The sequence below is a fragment of the Balaenoptera musculus genome, chromosome 15 (assembly GCF_009873245.2).
Source record: "Balaenoptera musculus isolate JJ_BM4_2016_0621 chromosome 15, mBalMus1.pri.v3, whole genome shotgun sequence".
Lineage (NCBI taxonomy): Eukaryota > Metazoa > Chordata > Mammalia > Artiodactyla > Balaenopteridae > Balaenoptera > Balaenoptera musculus.
In genome coordinates, this window is record NC_045799.1 from 25,139,422 (window position 1) to 25,160,672 (window position 21,251).

At 40.2% G+C, this 21,251-nt stretch overlaps 1 protein-coding gene across 1 annotated transcript; it reads left to right on the top strand.

Moving 5' to 3' along the window:
- The first annotated feature begins 7 nt into the window (after positions 1-7).
- On the top strand, positions 8-18,877 carry EIF2S2 (eukaryotic translation initiation factor 2 subunit beta). Its single transcript, XM_036826149.1, has 9 exons — positions 8-185; positions 5,237-5,414; positions 6,937-7,040; positions 10,089-10,224; positions 10,946-11,046; positions 11,669-11,817; positions 14,334-14,390; positions 16,541-16,626; positions 17,264-18,877. Exons 1-9 carry the CDS (start codon positions 171-173, stop codon positions 17,437-17,439), a joined length of 1,002 nt encoding a protein of 333 aa, XP_036682044.1. The 5' UTR covers positions 8-170; the 3' UTR covers positions 17,440-18,877.
- The last annotated feature ends 2,374 nt before the right edge of the window (positions 18,878-21,251 follow it).

Here is a 21,251-nt window from a genome sequence, read left to right on the forward strand (position 1 = left end):
AGGCGCATTTCTAACTCTTGGGAAGAGTGGGCGGGGTGTTGTTCCCTTTCGCTGATGCAAGATCCTAGTGCGGTGGTGGGAGAGGTGTCGGCAGGAGCAACGCTGAAGCCTGGGCCTGGGGCTGACCTGTCAGACTTTCCGTCCGTGCCGAGCCCACTCGAGCCGCAGCCATGTCCGGGGACGAGGTGAGGGCCTGAGGCTGGTGCTAGGTCTAGGGACGGAGGCAGTGAGGCAGACCCACCCCAGTGTGGGAGACTGGGCCTGCGGCCTAGCGGCCGGCCGCCGCCATGTGGGGCAGCCGGGCCTAGGCGACGGGGAGCGGCAGAGCCGGCGAGGGCCCCGGAGCCGCGGCTTGGCCGTGCCCCGCTCTCCTCAGGGTGGCGGCGCTGAGGCCGGCGTCCTCCCGTGGCCGGCGTTTCCGGAATGGAGAGCACGTTGAGTCGCTCTCCAGAAGAGGCTTGAATGCCCGGTTAATGCCCCAGCTGAACGAGATTGGGGCTGGCGGCCCCTGCATTCTTTTCGATTTGACGGTGCAGCTCCAACTCTCACTCTCTGGGCGCTGGTGGTGCCGAGAGGAGCGTCTCTTGGCTCCGGTGGAGCGCCCTAGTTTAAAACTTTGCAGGCTGGCTTGTCCTGCCCGGCACCCACCCTTGTTCTCATGTAGAGGGGGATAGGACGAGAGGAAAAGATCCTTAAGCCTGAAAAAGTGATTAACCTTTTCGGAAAGTTTTAGGGCGGGAGTCCCTGAGCCTTCCTTAGCAGAGCTCTCAGCGACGTCAGCGGGAAGTCTGAGCTGCAAAGCTGCCTGGGTCTTTTTCTGTCGTGCTTGTACCTCAGCAAATTTCCTCAGATCCCTTTTTGGCCAGATTTATCCCAGTTTATTTAAAACCAAACGACTTAAAATGAAATTTGGCTTTAAGCGATATCCGTAGGTATAAACACTGCGGGGAGAGCTACCGCTTACCGGCCAGCTCTCCCCACCAGAAAAACCCCCTTGAATTTTAATTAATTTCTGTAAGCATTCGAGTGCTTGGCCAATAGGGCCTCGGAGAGAAGGAAGAGAAAAATTCGAGGCTTTTTCGAGCTTTGGCTTTTGAGGTAGGCCCTGGAAATGCTTTGAATTTCCTCAAGTAGTGGAAAGGCCTGATCCAGGGCAAGGGAGTAGAATATTATCCACTTTGGTTAGAGTTAACCCCTTGAAATATAGGTAGTAGCTAGTTCATGGAGGGATTTGAAAACCAAGTTAAGGAATTTGGATTTTATTTTGGAGGGGATTCTGAGCTCTCATTTGATTCTCATGACAACCCTTTAAGGTGGGTATTATTGTTATGCCCATTTTAGAAATGAGAAAACCGAGGCTTTTAGAGAGTTGTATAATACCCATGATGAAATAGTAAGTGGCTGAGCCAGTAGTAGAATTCCAAATCTCCATTTAGGTGACTAGGAGGGTCTTGCTCTCTTAGGAAGGAAAGTGAGTCTAAGGGAGGTACGTGGTTCTTGCTTGGAGGTCATGGTAGACATTGCTCTAGGCCACTATTTCAAAAGTTCTGAGAGTGGCAGTGTCTCATGCTTGTTTTGTTTCTACCCATTTTCTAAGCTTTTCATAACCTTTAACAAATAAAGTACCTGTATAGTGCAAAGTTCTCTGGGGTGCTCTTCTGTATTTGGTTTTCTATGGTAAAGTACTTGCAAGTATTGTAAGAGATTTACTACTAGTTGGTACAGGAGGTAGAAATAGAGCAGTTAACGGCGATTTGGAGGGCTGGAGGGTTCAGTTTTAGCAGTGGGATCAGATGTCGAAGGAAGTGGAATATTACTGAAGGGTGAAAAGGATTTCGTCAAGCAGAGATGTCAGAACTAGCATTCCAGCAGAGGACTTTGGAAGCCCATAAAGTATTAAGCAGCTTTGCATTTCTCAGATCTACCAGTCCAGTTTGTAAACAGGAAATTAGGGCTCATGGAGGTTAAGTTGCCCAAGATCACACAGCAAGTTAGTATGACTAGAATCCTGCCTTTGGCTTCCACTCTGAAGGTATGTGCAGGTTCTGGTTCCTTTAATACTGCTGGATAGATAAGTTTTCTTAGGCCAATCCTTAACTTCTGGCTACTTTACAGAATTGTAAGAATCGAGTGAAAATCTGTACATGGAAATGATTTATAAACTGTGAGGGATTCGCTTCAGTGGAAGTAGTCCTACCTGGTGGCCAGGATAGAGGGTTAAAGAACCCACTATTAAAAAGTAATTTATTTCTTTTTTCACATTTCCTTTTTTGCTTTTAATAGTTTTTTAATGTATAGTTGCCATAAACTGCACACACTTCCTTTTAAACCTGGCAAGTAAGCCCAAAACTCACATAACATAATTTCTTTTAAACTGGTGGAACCATGATCTCTAAAAAGCAGTATTCTAGAAATATAAGTGCTGTCTTGTGAGGAAAAATTCCCTAATCTGCAGGCATGAAAGTGCTGTCAATAGCTAAGATTATTGCTTATTACTAGGCCCCATTCACAAAGTATCTGAACGTCAGGTTTTCACACAACATAGTAAGGTGTTTTACAAAAGAAACTGATTAAAAATGGAATATGTGTTGTATGACGTATACAAAATGCAGAAGAATACAAAGAGAAATAAAAATCTCCCAGAATCCTGTCACCCAGAGATGACGACACATTTGTTCAGAGCATTTGTTCTGCTCACCTTGCTTCTCTGGGTTCTTTTGTAACTCACTCCTGCCTTCTGGGTGGGGTGTGCTGTGGCCTTAAAGTTAACATCCTGAGTAAGGTATGATAGATGGGAGTAGGCTTCCAACTTGCTGAAGCACTTTAGGCTATTGTCAGGGTAACTTTTGCTGCTGTCCCTTTTCCTCACTTTCTTCAACCCAACCCAGTGTGGGAAGTTGAAAAGAGAAAACTTTTGAAGGCTTTGTTCTATCTAGAGTTAAAAAAAAGAAAGCTCAAAAGAGTCTGTGATTTTCCATAAGTGTACCGTGAGCAACTGTTTGCGTCTCACATCCCAGCTAGTTTCATAAACAAAACATTTGGACTGTGATAATTTGTTAAGTCAGATATGAAAGTCTTAAAAAAAAAAAACCACATTTTTTAAAAGGATTTATTTATTATTTATTTATTTTATTTTTGGCTGTATCAGGTCTTAGTTGCCGCACGCGGGATCTTCATTGGGGCATGTGGGATCTTTCATTGCGGCACGCGGGCTTCTCTCTTGTTGTGGTGTTGGGTTTTCTCTTCTGTAGCTGTGGTGCCCGGGTTCCAGAGCTCATGGGCTCTGTAATTTGCAGCATGCAGGCTCTCTAGTTGAGGTGCGCGAGCTCAGTAGTTGTCGCGCAGGCTTAGTTGCCCGATCCCCACATCCCCTGCATTGTAAGGTGGATTCTTTACCACTGGACCACCAAGGAAGTCCCAAAAACCACATTTTTAAAATTAAGACTGATGTGACCTTGTGGTTTGGGGGAGGTCTGCTTTGGGCACTATTTTGGAATCCCTATTTCCATATTTTTAAACTCTGGTTTTGCTGAGTGGTGTGAATAAAATGAGGCAATGAGTATATGTCTTAAGTATCCAGAGAGAGTAATTGAGAGAGGTGTTAATTACTTCAGTGTACAGTTCTTTCATGTTTATAACCCTTTACAAGGCTACAACTGTACTATTTCACTGTGGACCTATATGAATGTTTTTCAGAGCATACCAGGGCGGTTGTGAGGATGTCCTTTGATGATTTTAGGATCCCCCTTATCTTTAGTCTGTCTTGCTGAATAATAGTTAAAAGATAGTTAATATTCTAAGAAACTTGATACTTGAAAAAAATGCAGTAAGTGAATTGTAAGCCCTGCCAGACAACCAAATTTGTAGTGCCTGGAGTGTTGTCTGTCCTTTTGCCAGACTTCCATATTTCAGGAATAAGGATGAATTATAGCTTCTTCCGTGGAACAGATTACAACACTCCATGTAGGGTGACTTAAGACCCAGTAGGTCAGCAGTGGGGAACTCCTTCCTCCTGGCTCTTCTATCCTCTTCTCTAAGTTTGCCAGATTATGTTCCTCAGACTGACTGCTTTTCAGAATTATTCATTTATACAATTAGAGCCTTCTTAAGGTTGGAGGGGATAACTTTGAAATGAGGCTGTATCAATTTCCAGAATGTCTTGCAAATCCTTCTCTGTTGGGTGAGGATGATACTTACACTACCCTACCTTATTACAGACCATAGTTTGGTTTCAGTGTAGCTCAGTTTCCTTAATGTACTTGGGACATAAAGGAATTTAAGTTAATCAGAATCAGTTTTGGGAATTTTTTTGAGTTTTGTGATATGTCTTGGAAATTAGATCACCCTGAGTTGATGAAATTTCAGTGATAGGAATCAAGAGATACCATGTTTTGTCAACTGTAAAGCATTATATAAATTGTATAATAATTGCTAACATTTATTGAGTACTTTTGTGCCAGGCACTGCGCCAAGTGTTTTATATTTATTTACTTATTTAGTCCTCCTAATAACCTCGTGAGATTTGGTTTTGTTTCTGCTACTGATCTCCATTTTACAACTGAGGCAGGGAGAGGGCAAGAACTTACCTGGGGTAACAAAAGTAAAAACCAGAGTCAGGATTTGAATTCAATCAGTTAGGTTCTAGACTTGTGCTTTTAAAAACTTTATCTGTATTTTTTAATGTTCCAGAAACAATAAGCAGAGTAAAAGGTTGTATAGAAGTTTCTTTTACTCAGAGATTTGCTACATGAAGGGTTGCGGATGGATTTCCTTAAAGGCTTGTCTGAGTTTCAGGATAAAAATATTTTTTAAGTTTTTTTTTTTTTTATCAGTTCAAGTCTCCTGGTATAGCAACCCCAGGTTACCAACCTTAAATAAAACATGTATGACTTGTCTAGGCATTGGTTTTCTCATTCATAAAGTGAGGGGTGAAGCATGGGTTATTGCTAAGATGCCTTTCCTAAATTCTGTTATCTTGTGATAATTTTAAATTAAAAGACATGTACATATGTTTTGGGGCAGCACCCCCTCAACTTTTAATAGTATAAGGAAGGTTGCGTGTGTGTGTATATATATATATATTTTTTTTTTTTGTAAAATCCTTTTAGATACTTTAATGCGTCAGATACTCTTTCTTTTAAGAGTATGCCTTTTGAGAATACAGCATACTTGGAATGTGAGTATCATTAAAAATAATCACGTGGTCCCCTTTTCTTTTTTATTGTCTTTTAAACAGATGATTTTTGATCCTACTATGAGCAAGAAGAAAAAGAAGAAGAAGAAGCCTTTTATGTTAGATGAGGAAGGGGATGCCCAGACAGAAGAAACCCAGCCCTCAGAAACAAAAGAAGTGGAGCCAGAGCCAACTGAGGACAAAGATGTAGAAGCCGATGAAGAGGACAGTAGGAAAAAAGGTAAGTGGTAGACATGAGAGAGTCACTGTTGTCCTGGGAGACCTGGTTCTCTTCCATCAGTGTGTTTTGGATTTTGTGTACACAGTGGCCTCTCAACCTGAGAGGCTATCTATTACAGTGAAGCTGAGGCCATCAGCGGTCTGTGTGCATGGGACCTTGCCAGATTTCCGATAGACTTGTTTCAGGGAAAATTCCACTGAATCCACAAGACAGAGATGACAAAACTTTGTCACTCCAGGGCTGGTTTTTCTAGTCTAGCCTTTCGGGATGTCTCTTTTCCAGTTTTAATGGTGGTAGTATTTGAGTGTAGGCAGAAAGAAATGGGACCAAGATAAACAGTTTTGTGTCTTAACAAGTTTGAAAACATACAGAAGAGATTAAAATTACAGCCTGCAATGTTTGGGTTTAGACACCAGCATGAGTTACTCACTCTGTGCTCTAACACAGACAGCATTTGACAATTAGAAATAAATGATTAAGTAAACATATTTATGCCTATTGAATAGAAGACACTGTACTAGGGATAGAGAAAATTAACATTCATTGAGCATCTACCATGTGCTAAGCATCTTACACATGTTTCAGACAAACTTGGAAAGTAAATCATTCTTTTATTAAGACGAAATTAATTCATAAATAGTTCCTTGAAAAACTTTGTAGTAGGGGCATTTTTAAATATTTCTAGTGTACAATAGGGCAGAACAAATGGAAAACTTACTGAACCAAACCCATTATTACTCACTAATGGTGGATAAAATTTCATTTTATTCATATTATAGCCTCATTTTAATGAATGTGAAATACTTTATAAGGCCCTTTGTTGATTGATTGATTGAATAATTCGTTGAGCTACGCACTGGGATTTAGGTGAGAAAGGCATAGCCCCTTAGTATCTCATTGGGAGATAGACAAGCAGCTGGTAAACACCTCTGTTGGAGTGATAGAAAGTACTATCAAAGCACCTAGGGGACACCTAACCCAGTTGGGGAACAGGAGGGATAGGCTTAGAGAAGACTTCTTGGTGGAAGTAACTTCTAACAAAGATCCTGTGAGATGAAGGTAAGAGCTGTGTGGGAGGGCCCATAGGAAGGCTTGAAGGTGAGAGACGCACACCTCACTAAGAAGTGGAGGTAGTTCAGTTGAGCTGGAACTAGGAATTAAGGTGTGGGAGATGAGAGAGTAGGCAGAAGTAGAGAGAGAAAGCTGGAGAGCCTTGGAAATTATGTTAGAACCCTGACTTTGTCTTGGGAACAATGAGGCATCATATGGTCAGATTACTAAATAAATATTCCCAACATGGTCCCCTAACCAGATTTTTCCTACAAAGTTTTGAGTTGACCTGCCATTGTGTTTTCAGAACCCTAACCTTTGTGGCTGTGGAGGAATTACTGTGCTAATTAATACCAATCTCGCTATTCTGGTGACTTGATCGATTAATAGCTGAAACATTGGTTTAACTCATAATTTAATGCTTCGCCTTCTGCTATTTGTTAATAATTGATAATCTCAATTATCTTTTTAGATGCTTCTGATGATCTAGATGACTTGAACTTCTTTAATCAGAAGAAAAAGAAGAAAAAAACAAAAAAGATATTTGATATTGATGAAGCTGAAGAAGGTGTAAAGGTAGTATTGCTTTCTTATTGAAGGTAAAATTTGACCTCTTGAAAGGTTGCTAGTGGCTGATGTTTCTCCCTGTTTGTCTCATCTCTTACTAGTTTTGCTTTTGTTATTAAGTATTTAGTCACCACTGTTAAGGTCAGTTTCTTGGGATTTTTGTCTGACTAGGTATCTTAAAGGGATGATGGTTCAAAGGAATGTAAATTTAGGTTTTACACATTGTATTGTGTGCCGTTAAGATGATTACAAAATGCCACTTGTCATTAATCATACTGAGATTGGCTGAGGAGAGAGATTTCTGTGAGAAATCCTATAGAGCAAATATAGTTTCTTCTGTTAAACTTTTGGTAGCATGTTGAGGATACACAAATTTATGTGTATTCTTCTGAGCAGCAAAGAATGAACCCCAGCCTGTGGTGGTTGGTGGCTGATGATTTTATAGCCTGTAGGAGAACCAGAGCACTCAGGTTGGTTTTATGGAGTTCTCTGGTCTTGTAGGGACTTGAAGCCCTGTAATTGTCTTATTACTGGATTGATTTCTAATACAAATATCTCAGAATTATGAGAGAGAAAGAGTGAGAATACACATACACATGCACTAAGTTGTCCCCTTTTGTGCCCTTTACCCAAATTTTTCTTTGGTAAATTATTTATTTGCTCAAATTCAAGTAAATAAGGTGTATCCCACACATAGCAGTGATTCATTGAGTTTTGGAAACAATGTCACAATTTTAATGACTTGGTTAATTCAGCAAATATGTGTTAATGATGATAGTGAGTCAGGCATTGTGTGCTAATTGTTAGGGTACTGAAACAAATAAGATATTTTTCCTGTTTTTGGAGGTTCAGGGATAATTTAGAGTTCTTTAGAACAAGATTATTTTACCTGGATTTATCCTACTCTCTCCCTGTTTGGGGATTCTCTTCTCTTCCTACTGTTATAAGGAAATTGATAAAGAGAAATGCTCAAATTATGTTGAATGAATGAGGTATAAATATCCTGGGTAACAAGGTGACACATCAGAGATGTACCACAGAAAGTCTTGGTTAACAAATTTCTCTAGTAGCTTTTGTCCTGAAGAGTCACTTGTAAGCTCTAATTTAGTGCTTGGATACTTTTTTCTCTGCTACTGAAGTCATAACGTAAGAGGTTACAAGTACCCTTATCAGGCAAGACATGGGCATTAACTTGAGGCTGAAGTGTTTTTAAGATCTTGGGTTACTCTCCCCCTGAATTTTCAGAGCACCACAGGGCTTTTGAAAAATCTTCAAAAACACTATGTGCTATTCTCTACCTTTCACTAGGTCTTAGCCTCAGGTTGGAAATAGATCTTACTGGGATAAAATAAATAATAATATAGGACTAGAAGCTGGCTGATGTGTGCTAATTTATATTTAGCATGTCTGAGTTTCTCATTTACTGACTGTCATCTTATTAGAGAGTAGGTTAATATCAGGTTTCTTGTCTGGTGTTATCCAGCTAATACACATGGGCTGATTGGTCTTTGATGGCCAAAAGTGGCACTGAGACTACACAGCTGGATTTGGCATCTCAAGGCTGAGCTTCATTTACTCCCGGCTATTCCAACTTTTCTGCTGATTAGATTTCTAAAATGACTATAGCCATTTACAGAGTAGTTCAGGATGTAGGTGCACAAAAATAGATATTGATGGGTAATGTGGACAGCACACTTCAGGGTAGGGAGTTAGATACACTGGTGAAAGGAGGTGAGATTAGAAGGCTAGAGACTGAAACTGGCCCTTTCTGCTCTTCTGGGGTTTTTTATGTCTCATTTCAAGGTTATGCCCTATTTACATCCATGACTATAGCAGCTAATCTTGGGATCAAGCTTTACCTTGTCTCTATGCATTCATCATAGGACCCTAATTCTCCGTGGGTTCTGCCTTCTCCCTCTTTTGTGGTTTCATCTATTGAAGTGATGCCCAAAGACCTCCTCACAGTCTGGTACCAGGCTGACTGTGGTATAAAAAAAAATATTTGGTCTTTGTCCCCGGTTCCTGGCACATAGCTCCTAAGACTCTTGGAATCTCTAGATATGAGTTCGGTCACCAAGAGCCAGTGATTTCATCATTCATGCCTGCATAATGAAGCCTCCACAAAAAAGCTTTCATGGGTTAGGTCCATAAAAAAACCCTTAAACAGTGGGGTTTGGAGAGCTTCAGGATTGGTGACCACACTGGGGTGTTGGGAGAGTGGTATACTTGAAAAGGGCATGGAAGCACTGCACTCCTGCCTCCCTTTCCTTGCTCTATGCATGTCTTCCATTTGGCTATTTCTGAGCGTATCCTTTATAATATTGTATATATATATAATATAATAAAGTAATAGTTAAGTAAAGTGTTTTCCTGAATTCTTTGAGTCCTTCTAGCAAATTATTGAACCAGGGGTGTGTGGGAACCTCTGAATTTGAAGTAGGACATATGTATTGGAAACCTGGGGACTCCATATTTGTACCTGGCCTCTGAAATGAAGACAGTCTTATGCGACTGAGCCCTTAAACCCATGGAGTTTGTCACTAACTCTGGGTAGTGTTAGAACTGCATTGAATTGTAGGTCACCTAGTTAGTGTCAGAGAGTTGGAGAACTGAGGTGGAAAAACATCACATATTTGGTGTCAGAAGGAAAAAAAAACCCTCCTACGAACTGCATCAGAATACTTAGAAACTTATTTAAAACATTCCTGAACCCCATTCCTGCTGAAGATTGTCACTGAGAAGATTTAAGAATCTTTGTTTCTTTGATTCTGACAGTGGCCTGGTTTAAAAACATGGACAATAATTACAGTAAGATCCCAAGGCTGATGGATAAAAGAAAGGAAAAGGTCCCACAAAAGTGTCTTAAAATTTTTCCAGTTTAAATGACAGACTCTGAACCAGTTTGGTTCACCTGTGAGAGAGAGTTCTGATCTGTAACTTCAGTTTTGAATGTTTAATATATTTTTTTCCTCCAAAACCATGTCAGCCCATGTCATTTAAAAATAATGATAATAATCCTGGTAGCAAAATGTTGAGACTCTTATCTCACTTTCTTAGGACCTTAAGATTGAAAGTGATGTTCAAGAACCAGCTGAACCAGAGGATGACCTTGACATTATGCTTGGCAATAAAAAGAAGAAAAAGAAGAATGTCAAGTTCCCAGATGAGGATGAAATACTAGAGAAAGATGAAGGTAATATTGGGAGCTTAGCTCATTTCTAGGCTACACAAGCCTTTGGCCTAGTCTCTTTCATGGGTGGCCTTATTTATTTTTTCTTGCCCCTTATTTCCACTGCCTAATAATGGAAGCTAAAAGGAAACAGAATCTAACTTCATAATGACAGTTTAAAAGATTTCATGGGGGAAGAACTTGACAATTGTGATTACATTAAAACATACTGATTTAGACTATTGGGACAATTACTGTAACTGAATTTTAAATAATGTTTAAAAAATCTTTTACTATTTTGTTAAAAGTGCTGTTTATTGGCTTCTAAGTGCTATAGCTGCTTTAGAGAACTTTAGTATAGTCAGCAGATGGGTTTTTATGGATGTATATGTTTCTTAAGTGCTTCAAAACAATTGGACATTTTTTTCCTCTAATTATCCCAGTGCATTATTTTATCTTATGTTTGTTAAATCAAGAAACAGTTCGATGTGTCTGTATTAACCACAAATTCCTAGAGAGGTCTCTATTAAGGGTGGTTTATGAAAATCGTAACATCCCCTTAAGGAATATGAGGTTATTTGTGAGCCTTGATGCCTTTATGCTTGAGGCTGTTGTGAATGCAGTTGTGGGAAGGAAGACAAATGTCTTTGAAGCTTTCATTTCTCTAGATCTGCTTCTCCCTTCTCCCCTTTTTGTTATTGTATCAGGCTCTACCCCTCATTCTTACAGTCTTTGTTATCTGTAGCTTTAGAAGATGAAGACAGCAAAAAAGATGATGGTATCTCATTCAGTAACCAGACAGGCCCTGCTTGGGCAGGTTCAGAAAGAGACTACACATATGAGGAGGTAAGACAAATTCTGTTATGAAAGGGGGCTAAACTGTTCAGTAGAACTCAAAACAAAAGCAGGATAAATGTTCCCTGAATTGAAAGGGCCATTGAAGTACAGGTTGATAATGAAACAGACCCAGAGAGGTCACACAGCCAATGCACAGCACTGCCTGATGCCGACGTTTGGGGCAGGCTGTCCACAATGTGGCAGTCATTATAGTACTCACTGTTCCATCTGAATCCATGAACTTCTGAGGTCATTGGAGCCCCACTGAAGGGGGACAGTAGGGAGAGGGAGTGGCTAATAGGGGGCCATAGTAGTCTGGAGTTTGCTTGTTCAGGGTAGTCTGAATTTTACTTCTCCAGGTACCATATACTTTCCCACAGAAACAGTAGAATTAGGGGCTTGTTCTTTCCTTTAACTTTGAACAAGGAACTGTTAAGCATCCATAATGGACCAGTTCCTGGTTGAGAATTGAGTCTTGCTTTCAGGGAGCTCCCAGAACATGTGATGTGTGTGTACATTTAGTAAGAAGTAAAGTTTGTTCTGTTTAAAGGAAAAGCACAATGACTCAAGTGGGAACGTTATACTCCTACTATTAATAAGACTGTACATGAATACCACTTTATCTCTATAGCTACTGAATCGAGTGTTCAACATCATGAGGGAAAAGAATCCAGATATGGTTGCTGGAGAGAAAAGGAAATTTGTCATGAAACCTCCACAGGTCGTCCGAGTAGGAACCAAGAAAACTTCTTTTGTCAACTTTACAGATATCTGTAAATTGTAAGTTGGTTGATGCAGAGTCTCCATCCCAAATGCTAGATTCTCAGTGGAGTGTATGTTAAATACGCTTATTGTGGACTTTATTAAAAGTAGAAAGAATGCACAGGTGTCAGGGTTGGGTCGAGGGAGGTCACAGTTCAAGTCCGTCAGTTCTTATCGATTATGAATCGAAAGCTGCTTTAGGTTTGTTTTATTGGGCATCCAGAAGTGAGAGAAGCCCACTCATGCTGACTCATGAGAGGATCCTAACCAGATGGAGTGAGGAGTAAGAAGGCTGACTGTAGTCCTTAGACAGGGGCCTGGAGAGCCCAGGGAGGTGGAGAAGCTCATCAGCCTGGGGTGGGCCTGCCAAGCAAGTACAAGCAGTGAGCTTTGGGAAAGCAGCTGAATTTAATGTGCTTCTTCCTTGGATGGTTATTGCCAAGACACAGTTGATGAGATTTCGACTTTCTTAATTACCATCTCATTCCATGCCTGTCTCACCCCCAGGTCACTGTCTGGGGCTGGCTCTTCTCAAAGCTCCTCAGCTACACCTTTTCTGGCAGGTTCCTTAGGGCAACTGACCTTATCTCCTGTTTGTTCTTTTTAGTTTCATAAGTGATACATACTTGTTTCAGATAAAAGGGAAAAGAACAGTAAACAAAGAAAATATAATCACTAAAAATTCCCTGCCCACTTGTTTTCATTGCTTAGGCATGACTTAAAAGGTTTTAGACTTTTTTGCTGATGGCGATAGTAGTATTTGCTTATTATAGAAAAATTAGAAAATATAGACCTACTAAAGAAAAAAAAGTCATCTGTTAAGTCCACCATTAAGAGATAGGTAATCATAGTTTAATATTTTTATGTTTTGCTACTTTTATGCATCTATATATATTTAAATAAATTGGTATTATACTGGTTTTTAACATATTTTTCTCTTAATATATTGTGAATTTTTTACCCTTATCATTAGTCTTTTAAATGTTTTTAGGAGTTATACAACATATTCTTTTTTTATATATATAGATAAATTTTTTTCTCCCATTGTATGGATTGTCTTTTCACTTTCTTGCCATCCTTTGAAGCACAAGGCTTTAAATATTTTATTTATTTATTTATTTATTTATGGCGGCATTGGGCCTTCGTTGCTGCGCGTGGGCTTTTCTCTAGTTGCGGCGAGTGGGGGCTACTCTTCATTGTGGTGCGCGGCCGTCTCACTGAGGTGGCTTCTCTTGCAGCAGAGCACGGGCTCTAGGTGCGTGGGCTTCAGTAGTTGTGGCTCCGCGGGCTCTAGAGCGCAGGCTCAGTAGTTGTGGCGCACGGGCTTAGTTGCTCCGTGGCATGTGGGATCTTCCCGGACCAGGGATAGAACCTGTGTCCCCTGCATTGGCAGGAGGATTCTTAACCACTGTGCCACCAGGGAAGTCTCTATACAACATATTCTGACAGTTCCTTACTTGCACATTGTTGCTCCCAATTTTTCATTATCAGAGGCAGAGCTTTAGGAAACATCCTTATACATTATCTCGGCAGAACTCAGAATAGAGCCTTAGGGCAAAAATTCCCAAAGTGGAATTGCCTAGTCACAAGGAGTGGACATTCTTATGGCAGACATTGGCAAGTTGCTTTCCAACAAGTTTACACTAGTTTATACTCCCAGTAGCAACGTAAGTGTCTACCTGTTTTATTATATTTTCACCAACCCTTACTCATTACATTTTTGGGAAAAAATAACTTTTTAAAGTTGTAACTTTTTAAAAATAACTTTTTAAAATTGTAATAGTAATATCTACTTATTGGAACAAGCCCAAACAGTGCCAAATGAATAGAATTAAAAAGTGAAAATACTGAGTGGCCTTGCTCTGTATTTGCTTTTTTCATTTTATGTGGATACATCTTTTTGTTTTTTCTGTATTTAGAGACCTGTATTATTTTAAAAGCAAGATAGAATGGATGTACCATAATTTATTTAACCACTTCCCAGTTGGTGAATATTGTACCTGTTTTAAATTTTCTGCTATTGTGCTGCTGTGAAATACTTCCCTTTTTTTAAATAAAAAATTGCAAACAGGAAATATATAGGAATTAGCATAACAAATACCCGAGTATTCATTGCCTCAATTTGGTGTATTTTGACCTTTTGACACATTTGCTTCAGATCTTTTTGCTTCTTTACAAAGAGGGCTTTACAGTTACAGTTTAAGGCCATCTTTATATCTCTTTCTGATCCCTTTTACCTTCCTTCCTAGAAAAAGATTTTATCCTCTAAAGTTGGTATTTACCTTTCCTGTCCCTGTTTATAGACATTTACCAATGTGTATATGTTTGTAAATAAAATGTAATATTGTTTTATGGGCTTTGAAATGCAAACAAATGGTATCATTTATCTTCATTTCAGAATTTGATGAACTGTGCTAAAATTCACCTAATAGCTGAGTAATAACAAGTTAAAACAGTGAACAGGGTGAGGTTTTTAGAAGTTTGGTTAGATTTCCATGAAAGATAAGGTTTATATTATTCCACTTTCTTTTTAGATTACATCGTCAGCCCAAACATCTCCTTGCATTTTTATTGGCTGAATTGGGTACAAGGTAAGAAACTATATTCACATTTATGTATAGTTACTTACAGTATTAATGGACATTTCATAAGAACTTCTCTTAACTTGAAAAGATATGTAACACGCTTAGAAAAAAAAATTCACTTTATTGTCAGAAGAACTTTTAGGGCAGTGAAGGAGGAAAACTTGTTCATTTCTATGGGAGGTTGGTTACTTGGGAATAGGAAACAAAGTTCACATTGGCTCCTCTGTGAACAGGCCTGTTGGTATACCAGAGTGAGCACCATGGCTCTGCCATGTTTAGAGAGTTTCTTGTCATTAATTGGAATTCTTGGGTCTTTTTATGGAGCAAATACCAGATTTCAGAGGAAGCCATTTTCTTAGGACAGAATTTATTTTCTAAATTGTAAATAGGCTGTTGATGAAGTACAGCTTATAAATTGATGAGTGGCATGGGAGAAACATTGAAACAGGTATCCATAATTAAATAGTTACTTCCCTGTCTTTAGGGCTCTCCTGTTGAAGACACCACGCCAGTCCATCACCATTCGGGAGGGCCAGTGTCCCATGGAGCCCATCCCAGTTAGTTTGGCCATAAGTGCTAGGAAGCTGAATGTCCCTTTAAAAATAAGTAATGCAGAATTAGGGCATAATAAATATGACTAAGACACTGAGTGCCCATTGTATGCCAAGCACTTTTTTGGGTACCATCTCAATCTTTAAACAGTTATGTGAACTGTTAGTAGAAACTAGTATTACCCTTGTCTTACACATTTGGAAACAGGTTTGGTGAAGTTGTATGGTTGGTAACATAGCTAGTTAATTGCAGTCAAGATGTAAACTCAGGTCTGCCTTTCTCAGGAGCTCGAACTCTTAAAAGCCTTAATCCTGTGCCTTGCTGGCAGTAGAGAGATAACTGAGGTGTCCTGTTCTCTTCCTACTCTTGAAACTCAGTTTGTTGGAATTGGCTGTTATTTGCTTTGGGGTTAAGGAGTAATTTACTTGACCAGTGGTAGATATGTGGACTGTGTTGTGGAAGAATTGTGTTTTAAATGTAAATCTGTTACAATCATTGTTTTTAACTTGCATAAACTGATGGAGTAAAAGGTGGTGTTTTTCCTACTTCTCAGAATAATTTAGTTTTTGTAGAGGTGAGGTAAATTATAACAAGTTGTGACCAGTGAACTTATGGTCAGTGGGCTAAATATTATAGGGTTGTTGAGAAAATTCAATTTCTTTTGACAGTGAATGAAAAAAATTTCTTGCATCAAGCATTGAAGTCACTGTAGCCTAGAGATTAGGGGTTGCAGTTCATGGAGGATGATAATAAACTGTTATAGTTAAAGGAGAATCACAGGAGAGGTTCCTGCAAAAGTCAGCTTTATAATAAGATACGGAGCAAATATAAATTTAATGCTGCTTGGCTGAATTTTGTTGTTTCACTTTCTGATTCGTAATTTTTAACAAATGACGTCTAGCCGAGAGCTTTGCTTTCTCAAAAGTACTTGTCAGCAACTTCTTTTCAAAAAGTTTCTTTTTTAAGCACCATTGACAATATGAGGCCTGTGATTTCAACTGTACTTTTGGGGGAGGGTTGTAACAGCTTTACAGATAAAATTCACACATGTAAATATGTACAATCCAATGGTTTCTAATTTGTTCACATAGTTAACCATCACCACAATTTTAGAACATTTTCATCAGCTGTATGTGACTGAATCAAAAGATTTGGCCTTAGAATTTTTAAAGATATCTGTAGTTCCTTTCATATTTTTTGTATTTATAGCCTACCTCACTGCTTTGCATGTGTTTATAGCCTACCTCACTGCTTTGCATGTGGTACGCATTCAGTAAAAGTGTGATTGTCCTTTTGTTGGGTGAATGGGTCATCACACAGACAGTTAAGGAATAAATTTTTTAGACTTAAAATCAGTTACAAATCAGATTTGTTGCTGTAGACTTAATTAATTGAAAATTGAATTTAATGTTAGGAAATACGGTCATCAGGTACCAACTACTTAATAAGAAATAAATTTTGAGAAACCAGGTAGTACTGCTCCTAGAACTTATCCTGTGCCATTGAATATATTTTAAGTTCATTAAATGTAAAGGCCCTGGAATTTGATTCCTTATAGGAAAAAAAAAAAATAATAATGGAGATATTTTTGTTTTCTTTCATAGTGGTTCTATAGATGGTAATAACCAACTTGTAATTAAAGGAAGATTCCAACAGAAACAGATAGAAAATGTTTTGAGAAGATATATCAGTAAGTTTATAATTTTTAACATGTCGCTCTGAAATGTTCTTATTGGGCTGAAGTATTTTGGGGGACAGCCATTGGTTTTTAATGAAGCTGGAAAGGCTGGCCTTAGAAGATGAGGGAAAATGATAGTGGTGGGGAGCTGGGGTGGGAGGTGGCTCTTGGTGGCCGACTGGGGTCATGGGGAGGGATTTGGATTTCCTAAGACGACCCAGCTGATCAAGGCTGCTGGTTGGTTCCAGGCTGAAGGCCAAGTCAGAGAAATCTGTCTGCATTCAGACCTGGCCTGACCCAGTTTTGTTACCTTCCTAATCACTTAAAATTGGCAGATCTGTTCCCACCTAGGAAAGCTAGTAAGTTCTCTAACTGGCTCTCCTGTAAACACAGCCAGGAGTAGGCATTTGGCAAGTGTCACTGCTTCTTTGGACATTTGGGGTCTTTTTTCAACCCATTGCTAAGTATGTGAAGCATCACATCAGATAGTTTGTGTTTTCTTACCCCGAGAATACCTAAGTGTAGCTAAGCTAAGCTTTCCTGGTTTGGGTGCCAGCGTGGGCTTGCAGTCAGTAGAAGTGTTTCAGAAGAAAGAAACCTCTGGCTCACTGTGGCTACCAGGTAATTCCTTATGTTGCTTTTCCTGCAGAGGAATATGTCACCTGTCACACGTGCCGATCACCGGACACAATCCTGCAAAAGGACACCCGACTCTATTTCTTACAGTGTGAAACTTGTCATTCTCGATGCTCTGTTGCCAGCATCAAAACTGGCTTCCAGGCTGTCACAGGCAAGCGAGCACAGCTCCGTGCCAAAGCTAACTAATTTGCTAATCACCACTGATTTTGCAAAGTGTGTTGTGGAGATTTGGCTGGACAGGTTTACCATCAGAGTGGATATACCACTGTATTAAAAACAAGATAGAAAAGCTGCCAAGTTCTTTGGCGTGTGGCCGGTTGGTCCGAAATTCTTGCAAGATGCCGTTGCTCAAGCTGTTGACATACTCATTGCCTACTTTAACAACTGTCAAGAGAAATATGATGGGGTAAGGCAGTGCTTTTTTAAAATCGTTCATAGACTTCTGTAAAATGCAAGATAAATTAAAGTTATTATAACAGTGATTCTTTCAATTTGGTTTGTCCTTCAGTTTTCTTTTCTATAAAAAAAAATTATGCCTAATGAATTCAGCAGAACAGTTTGTGCCTAGGCTCTGGCGAGGTCTCTGTATGCTAGTCCTGAGAAACTTCAGCTGGGTAGCCATTTTCCTTCTCAGCTTCCCGGTATACCGGAAGTAGACAAGCTTCGCGTGAGAGGGTGGTTGGAGGATGAGGTCTGGGAGGACAGCTTGTTTTCAGTGTCCAGAGAACGATTGTATAGACTTGAATTCTTTTCATTATGTGAGGATTGTTGCCACTACCTCACTGCTAAGTCCTCCAGCTGTTACTACATAAGGGAATACAAGGTGCTAAGTACCTTTCTTAGCATTTTCTTCCTTATTGGCCACTAAGAGAAGTTTAGAGGTAACAGCCTTTGGGTGTGTCTTGTAACTGGCACTCCAAGAAAAACCCCTGTTGGGCTTCTATTGGTGAGGAAGTGGTGTGGCATGTGTAGTAGAGAACTCTTGAGAGTCCAAACCATGATGCTAGAGGAAGCTTTTCTTTTTCCTCCCCAACTTGTGTTCTGGATTTGAAAAGGACCCACCACAAATGCTTTTTCTATTTTCTGTATTAAAGTAGCCTTTGAATGTGATCATGAGAAACCAAGAGGCGATATTACTTGTGTGGTGCTTCTGGGGCTTCCTTCTGGTTCTGCCTTCTGTGGTTTTGGCCGAAAAGGTATTTCTCCACTGAGCACAGGGGAAAAGATCATCTTACATGTCTGCTGTGATCTGCCTTGCACGCACTTGCCAAGGATAAGGGCATAATGCTGCTCCTCACTTTCTTGTTGCCAGACTATTCCAGGAGCAGTCACTCAGCCTTGAATGTCTTGACTGTGTTGTTTTTAATCACTGTGACCCTTAATTTTAAAGTATAGGCCAAGTGTTGTAAAGCATCTTGGCCAAGAAGCAGTGGAGGGGGCAGAGCATTCCCTCAACCCAGTAGGACCTGAGGGGACTACACACTGGCTGAGCTGCCAGCACTGCCCTAATGAACTCAACTGCTGTTTATGATTTCATCTTCCTTCTTTTGTATCTATATCCACACAATTCCCAATGTCAGATGTTACTGCGTGAATAAAGCAAGGATCAGTGCCTCTTGTGGAATTAGCGCTTTTGTGCGTATATATGTGTGTTTTGTTCATTTCTTTAGTGGGGAGACATGGGACTTTACAGTTTGGTGACAGGCTGGCAATTTCAACTCCAGTTCTTAACTCCATTCTCAAAACAGATTCTCTGGACTGATCCTAACTCTTTGAGATAGTCCAGTTGAGGTATTGTTTGGTTAAAATTGGATTGACTGTAGCAGACCCACTTAAAATGATGGGTTGCCCTAGGTTACCCATTCACAATAGCATCAGCCTCTCTTCTGTCTACTGTATTACCTCATACCAACCACAGCTCAGCTGGAAGGAACCTTTTATGGAGTGACAAAGCAAAGGCCATTGAGAGTTTCTGATCAAGGGCCATGGTTATAAGGGAACCAGACCACCATTTCCAAAGTGTCTTAGGAAGCAGTGTTGAAGAGTGTTCCTAATTATGCTGGGTGCGGGGTGGGATGTCCCATGGTAAAGAAGAGTTTGAGACTAGATAAACATGTTCCGTGACTGCCTAAGAAGTCTTTTGTATGCTGATGTGCATTTTCATAAGCACATAAACATGCAGTTATATCTCTAGTCTTTATAAAACCCTCTTGACTCCATACCTGTCCCCAGCCTCACCTACAAAAAAGCTTAAGCTCTTCCTAAGATCTCCTCCTGGCTCACTCTATACTTCAGAGGTCCCTGCCCACCGCATGTCAACTGTTGTTTCCCCTCAGGCCACTGTAAGTGCTGAAAGCTGGGAGTATGATTGTTGTTCACTGATGTATCCCCATGCCTAGAGCAAGCAGTGCCTAGCTTGTGGGTTGTAAGTGGTAGGAGGTGTTCTAGTATCTGAGTTTCTTTAAGAGGAACATAGACTATGCAGACCTGTAGCCCCTTCTCCCCCCAAACATTTTGCAGGCTAAGTGTTCAGAAAAAATGCTGGGCTGGGCAGCCTGGAAGAAGTACTGCTGTGGTGTGTGAGGCCCCAGTTCTGACCTGGCCTCCCCAATCCAGATTCTTTGCCCTGGCAATACTCAGTTTTCACATTTGAACAGAACATTAGATTTTAAGTGTGTTTTTAGAAGTTGGGCTTTAGAGTATGTAGTATATAGTCTTTTTCTAATTGAGAAGATGAATTTATAATTTCAAAAATTTAATTCCCATAATCCTATCACCATAGAATCTTTCAGTATCAAGAACATTTTTCCAAGTTAGTATCTTTATAATTTCTAAAACTGCATAAGAGTCTATTCATGTTATGCCATAGTTTATTAAGTCAGTACCCTACTGGTGGGTTTTGCTAATTCTTGAAAATGCTATGAGTGTAGGCTTTGAGCAGTCTGGAGTGGCAGTCCTCTACCATTGATTATAGCCTGTATTCTCATCTATAAAATGAGAAAATGCCTACCTCAAAGATGATGAGATAGTGTATGTGAAGTGCTTAACCCAGGTCTGCCTTGCACTATGCCCTATCTATCTATCTATCTTCCTTCTGTTGAATACCTACTTCCCTTAGGGTGAATTTCCCTGGTCAGAGGGGAGGAGACTTAATGGCTGATAGTACTTGTAAGCATATCCCTTTTCCCAAAGGGTGGCCCTGCCAAGTGTACAAATCCTGAAGACTATAGGTATTGCTTCTATGTTTATGATGACGGTGGGTTTACTGACCTTGTTAAAGTAAAGACTGCTGTGCTTGGGGTGGTTGCCTGTCTCAGTGATCCTGATAAACCCTGCCACCCTTGGCCATAGGAGCATCAAACTCTCCCAAGGGTCTGCAACAGAGGCATAGTCCTTCAATCTTTGTCCCATGAATGGTGGTGCTCTCCAGAGAAGAAAGGACCAAATACTGGGTCCCCTGTGATTGCCATGAGTCCTGTCCCTTCAAACCTTCCCTAATAGCAGATATTCATGAACCCTTCTAATCACTGCCCCTTGATTTAAGCTTGGCTTCTGTTGTAACACAATATTTGATGCCACTGGAGAACCAGCTATTCTAAAGGATAAGTACTAATGGACATTCTTATTGAACACCACCATTTTAATGGGCACCTTTTAAAATTATATTCATCAGCTACAGATTTTCATGAGCTTTTAAATGAGCCAGGAACCAACCTAAAGCCAAAACACTACATGGGAAGTTGGCCAAACCTAATCATATCATGCTGGGCAACATCTTCAGTATCATAAACTGTTTTGGCCTCTCAGAATTATAACTGCTTCACTTTTCAGTCCCAGATACACCAGTGCACTATGACAGATGCCTCTCATGTGGCCCAGAATCTGGGCTATTCTTCTCCTTTTTTTCGGCTGCACTGCGCGGCTTGCAGGATCTTAGTTCCCTGACCAGGGATTGAATGCAGGCCCCAGCAGTGAAAGGGCGGAGTGCTAACCACCGA

Bases quoted from the DNA above. Each gene is read 5' to 3' on its own strand.
- EIF2S2 (XM_036826149.1), top strand. The intron at 7,041-10,088 runs GTAGTATTGCTT...TCACTTTCTTAG, and splicing joins AAGCTGAAGAAGGTGTAAAG to GACCTTAAGATTGAAAGTGA. The intron at 10,225-10,945 runs GTAATATTGGGA...TGTTATCTGTAG, and splicing joins AATACTAGAGAAAGATGAAG to CTTTAGAAGATGAAGACAGC.